The 6,185-nt window shown below is 44.5% G+C and overlaps 1 protein-coding gene across 1 annotated transcript in view; it reads right to left on the reverse strand.

Annotated features, from left to right (window-relative positions):
* LOC105911772 (insulin-like growth factor 2 mRNA-binding protein 2) overlaps window positions 1-3,815 on the reverse strand; it is a 25,773-nt gene extending 21,958 nt beyond the window's left edge. Inside the window, exons 1-2 of the mRNA XM_042702955.1 lie at window positions 3,783-3,815; window positions 3,376-3,581 (exon numbers count right to left, since the gene is read on the reverse strand). Coding sequence (XP_042558889.1) covers window positions 3,376-3,581; window positions 3,783-3,815 — 239 coding nt within the window. The remainder of the gene's footprint in view (window positions 1-3,375; window positions 3,582-3,782) is intronic.
* Between the last annotated feature and the right edge of the window lie 2,370 nt (window positions 3,816-6,185).

The raw sequence follows: 6,185 nt of genomic DNA on the forward strand, positions 1-6,185 counted from the left end.
GCACGAGAGCCTATGCTTATGCACACAAACCACACAAAGGAATTTGATGCTTGTCTTTTGTAGGATAAGCTCTGGGGGATATTTCAGAAACTTAAACAATAACCCATCACCTGAGTAAAAAACTGACTGTTGGGAGTCAAACTACAGTGGAACCAGGTAGGCAGGCTGCTGTGACCCAGGGAACAAAGCACATCTCATCCCACTTCACCACCCGCTGTTTCCGTCTGGCCCACTGGGAGCCAACTCTCATCCAAACACCCTGAGCAGACAGCTTTCAAATGCACTGTATCAGCACTGTGACCGGTGGCACTACAACAAGTGGAAACTCTCACATAGTTCTCTGTTAGAACCCAAATAAATAGTTCAGGGCAGTGGTCAGTTGCAAGATGTGTCAAGCGCCCAAGGAGACACAGTAGTAGTGTGGTAGTATGGTGTGAAGGAACACAACCATGAGGACCCATACACTAACAAGTATTCATGTGTTCAGAATCAGATATTTCAATCCTCTCAAGGCTAAGACACCACATATTTATGAACATTCTTACCGTTCTTCAACTATAATTTCTTCCATTAATGCTCAAGAGAAAATGACTTCAAAGTACAGGACATGTATGTCTTTTTAGTCTTTTCATATACACTCCTGAAACCAAACTTATAGCGTTGGCATGTTAGCGGTTAGCTGTCTTGGTTCAGCTACAGGTAGGCTGTCCTCACACAGGAGGGTGTCTCCACTGTGAAGATGAGGGCATCTGCGCTGCAGCCAACATGTTGCTGGCAAGCGCTGGGTTCATAGACACATCTAATCTCAGTTAACCTCGTTTCCTGGTTTCCTGCTCCGCTTAAGCCTTTAAGAGCATCAGGGCCCGGAGCGCTGCACAGTGTGGAGAGAGGTGGAGAGGCAGAAGAGACGACAGAGAGGGAGGGAGAGAGAGAGAGAGAGAGAGAGAGGGGGAGGGAGAGAGAGAGAGAGAGGGAGAGAAAGAAAGAATGTGAGAGAAAAATAGGACAGGCAGGTGGAAAACAAGCAGGTGAGAGGAAGATGGCGAGATAATATGAGAGAGAATGGGTGAAAGAAAGAGAGAGAGAGGGTGAGAACGAGAAAGCCTTCACAAGGGTAAGTGAATGAAAGAGAGAGACAGAGAGAAAGCGAGAGGTGAAGAGCTAACATCTATCTCTACCCTCAGCAGGCACCCTTTAGCAGAGTCACACCCTTTTGCCAGTCCAACACACCTCTAATAGAGTGTCGTCTCACTCCTGTATGCCCCATAACCTCAGCATTGATACTACTGCGGAGGATGGAAGAGTGGCCTCACACCGATTCCCCCCTCACCACGTCTGTGTGCCATTCTCCCTTTGGGAAGCCAGCAGTATATCACTCAGCCACATACAATTATTCTCTTGCGTTCAACCAAACAAAGCAGTTCAGGTTGCCGCTATTAAAAATGTTTGTGAGTCCATTCAGGCTTGAAAAAACAAAAAAAGCCTGAAATAAAGTTGTCTTACAGGATGTTGTTACATAATTCAGTCTAAAACTTTTGCCTGCTAAATTGTTTATGATAAGATCATGGCTGACAATTACAGTTGGACAATTCATCAAAGCAGTGCTAGACCTGGTGAATGAAGTCCCCTGGGGGCAGGCAATCCAGAGTGCCTGAAAACTTCCCCTGCCAGCTAAAAGCTACACCAGGGCAGTGGCGAACAGTTAACTTCCTTAAAAGGATTATTTAGCTACTGTTCAGTAACATGAATTTAGTGAGTGTATCTGTACCACAGCTTATAAAAAGACAACCACACAGTTATTAATGTACACAGGCTAACTTACAATTGGCAAAATCATTGAGGACACAAATACACCAAGTGACTATATCAAATTCTGTGTGTCTGAATTCACCATGATCTAGAGACACAGCGAGAGCCCAAGAGAGGCTTCGCCATATCACGTGCAAGCAGAGTGAGAGATGCTTATTAGGACGCGCATGTTGTGTGTGTGTGTGTGTGTGTGTGTGTGTGTGTGTGTGTGTCTTTGTGTGCCGTGACTCAGCCTCGCAGCATCACCTGACACCTTCATCAATAATGAAAAGCCCCGCTTCCCTTTGCCTCGCCACTGCATGAGAGCAGAGGCGGCTACCGCACCAGCATACACAGACTCACATGCAAATATGAGTGGCAAATATGAGTTTCCCCCCCAAAAAACAAATAAGTAGCTTATAGCTAATCAGTGAGGCATCAGTTTAGACACACATTTATTCTCACCAACCGTGGTCTAAGATGACTGCCAAACCCTCTAAATTCAGCATGGTTCCTTTCAGCGTCGTTGTGTGAATTTGCGTGTGTGTATGTGTGTGGCACTACGAGGAGAGTACTGAGAGCCATTCACAAAATGAATGGAGTTTGGAGCCCCGCCCTCATGCCGCACCAGCAGCCAATCAGCGTGCAGCGGAGACACAGCCAAAGCCAAAGCATGGCCCACAGTGCTAGAATTGGCATTGGCGCACACACACACACACACACACACACACACACACACACACACACACACACACACACACACACACACACACACACACGCACATATATACACAGACTCGCCAGCACACACTAAGTACATTACTGCCTATTCAAGTAACATAAAGCTTCTATTAACATAAGCTTCAGCACAGTAAACCAGATAACAGTTACCCCAGTTTCACACTGTCACTGGCAACTGCAATGCCCTAACCTCGTCAGTAAATCAGTCAATCACTTAATTTGTGTCAATTAGGGTAGACTAGGTTAGACTACAGTATGGCACAACAGTATTGCTTGACTATATCTGAACTGAATGGAATGAAACGGATCATTCTAGACTCTATCTGGAGGTGCTCAAAGGTTTATAATATGCAGTGAATGTCCTGAGGAGAAATAAATTATGTGGTAGGATTACATAATATTATTAATTAAAACTAATTAAAAAAAGAAATATTCAAATCGTATCCTTAACGATGGACTCTATTTCTCACTCTTTCATTTGTCCCTCGACCAGAGTCTGTTACCTGGATATCTATGCCACACATGATCAAGCCCACTGCAATACTAGCTGACATTACTGACAGAGAGCCATCAAGCTGAGCATAACACATTAATAATATCATTATAGCACCACAATCATACACATGAAGCCCTAGTACGAGACCATATGCTTCACATTCAGTGCAATCATCCAGAGCCCTAAGACCGATAACAAAATGCTTCCCAATTTTTTTTTTTAAATGCCCATATTTGAAATTTGAAACTTGGTTTGGAAAATTCAAGCTTGATTTACTAAACCACTTTTCATTCACAGTAACTATTTTACAAAATCACGGGTAAAAAAAACAAGAGCAAATAGCACCTCACCCACCCACTGAAGGCGCTGCATCAGAGCATGTCAAGTTTGCATGTCCAACAGCTATCGAATAGTCCCTCACACCGTGAAACCTGCTCCTTTGGAGTGGAGACTGGGTGTGTGTGTGTGTATGTGTGGGGGAGTGTGTGTGTGGGTGTGTGTGCCGTTTGTATGTGAAAGTGTTCCTACGTGTGTGCCCCTGCGGTTCAACTCCGACCTACAAGGCATTCCGCTAGGTTCATCATCCCTTAATCTGAATGGGATTGGGATTACAGGAGACTCACCCCTGTTGAGTGCAGTCAGACACACATAAACACTCACACTCACTCACACTCACACACACACGCACACACACGCACACACCTTCACACTTGTCTGCTTTAATGAGTGCCATTACACTCTTGCCGGCCATTCACACATTGCTCTCCAGCACGTCTACGTAAGACGTCATCAGGTCATCATGCCACAGAATGCAATGACCTCTCACCTACAAAAATTAATTAAACATAATTTAATACATTTGTATTCAACATATATATATATATATATATATATATATATATATTTTCCCTCATCAATCATAATAACTGTCCTCTGAATTTGTTCTCTCAACATTTCCCTCTATGACCATCCTCCTTTTGCTCATTTTCCTAAAGGGTCTCAGGGGCATTTTAGAAACTGTGAGGTGCTCTCCACAATATAAATATATATAAATAAATATATATATATGTATATACACACACACACACACATATATATATATATAATATATATATACACACACACACACACACACAGTATGTTCTGTCTGCTGGTTCCGATCTTCCTTATAGGCACGTCTGTGCCGTCTGACGGCAAACGCTCTTCCTTGGCTTTTCCAAATAAATGACGGAGTGACCGACACAATTTTTTGTCTTTCCAACAACTCCTCCTCTTACCCTGCCCCTCTTCCTCGTCCTCCTCTTACCCTGCCCCTCTTCCTTCTCCTCCTCTTACCCTGCCCCTCTTCCTTCTCCTCCTCTTACCCTGCCCCTCTTCCTTCTCCTCCTCTTACCCTGCCCCTCTTCCTTCTCCTCCTCTTACCCTGCCCCTCTTCCATGCCTATTTCCCCCCCCCCCCCGCTGTCCTGGACACTACACTCTCTCCCATCCCATCTCTCATTATTCCATTCTTTCTCCCCCTCCCCTCGGTTTTTCTCTACACGCCCCTCTCACTTGTTCTTCCTCTCCCTCCTTTTTTCTATCACTCTACTCTCCCCTTCATATCCCTTTCTCCATCCTCTCTGCGGACTAATCTCCCTAAGCAGTGATAATTACATTACTTGGCCACACCCCTGAGAATTAGATTGTGAGGCATCATGTGACCAGCCTGCCGCTGAAACGGCATTATTTTCATCAGAGATTTATCCTCATCCTCAAGCTTAGGAAACTAAGACCTGAACCGGCTGTGTGTGTGCGACAAAGACACACAGACGATCTAATAAGAGTGACAGGTGTCCATGTGTCTGTAGCACTAGCGTGTGTGTGTGTGTGTGTGTTTAAAGACACAGACAAGTAAATACAGATGAACACACAGATGAACCTGCAGCCTAGCACATCGGTTTCCACGTGAGTCCATGACAGTAGCCCCACAGCCAACTTTGGCATCGCTCTGGCGTTTGGAAAGGCCTTCAAAAGTGTCACTGCGCTTTTTTTCCCTCTCTCTTCATACGCACACACACCCACTCATTCGTACACACACGCACACACAAAATGCTTCAGCAATGCAAATCACATTGTATGATTTATGAAGCCAACTCTTGATTTATAACCATTGGCTCCCTAATCTGGTGTTGAGACACCTCTGACTGAATTCATCTAGCCCTTTTTTCTGTCCTTTTCCTGCCATGTGAAAATGACACCATCAAACCTGTTGATTAACCAAAACCTTTTATTTCTCTCTTTTCCCTTAGTAAATTCTCTCAAAGGTTGCACAGATGGTGTACTTCAGATTCAATAGCATTTTTGCTACAGAAACTTGTGATCCTCCACACCTTACCATTTCCACTTCAGGATTACTATGGCAAACAGGACAAGAATTCTCCCACCCCTACTATCTCGGTGAAGAGTTAACGTATTCTCTTTCAATAGTACGCAGTACGCACACACACACGCAAACACAGACAGAGACACACACACACACACAAACAAACACACAGTGAGCATGAAAGCAATCCATACAAACACATTCGAAACAGACAGCTGTAGACTGAGAATGCATGACATGGAGTTGATGACATTGGTGTCACTTACATTCACAAGGGAACAACTGCACAGACCAGTGGTCAGGACAGATTAAATATGGAAGTGTATGTGTGTGTGTGTATACATGCATATGTGTGGGGGTGGATAAATGGCCTTGAGTTGCATATATATACATGTAGAATATATTATGCAAATAAATCAGTGTTCACACCCAAAGCCTACAGACCACTACCAACACTATGTGCGCGCGTGTGTGTGTGTGTGTGTGTGTGTATGTGTGTGTAATTGCGTGTGTGTGTGCATGTCAATTGAAGTGAACACCTCTTATGGAGGTGTGAAGGAGGCAAAGGTGCCAGCTGCCCAGATTCAATGCCCATCTGCCCACACTCCCAAACATAACCCCCTGGGCAGGGTGGTATAATTTAACAACCTCCGGCAAGAACAGGACTTGAGCTGGCATGCGCGATGAAGCCATGATAATACTGCGCATTATGAAACTGATACTCTCCATTGACCAGGCACACAGACTGTTTTACACAGAGGCATTAACACAGCTATATACCACACCAGAGAGACAG

Source organism: Clupea harengus, chromosome 21 (genome assembly GCF_900700415.2).
Source record: "Clupea harengus chromosome 21, Ch_v2.0.2, whole genome shotgun sequence".
In the NCBI taxonomy this organism is placed as follows: domain Eukaryota; kingdom Metazoa; phylum Chordata; class Actinopteri; order Clupeiformes; family Clupeidae; genus Clupea; species Clupea harengus.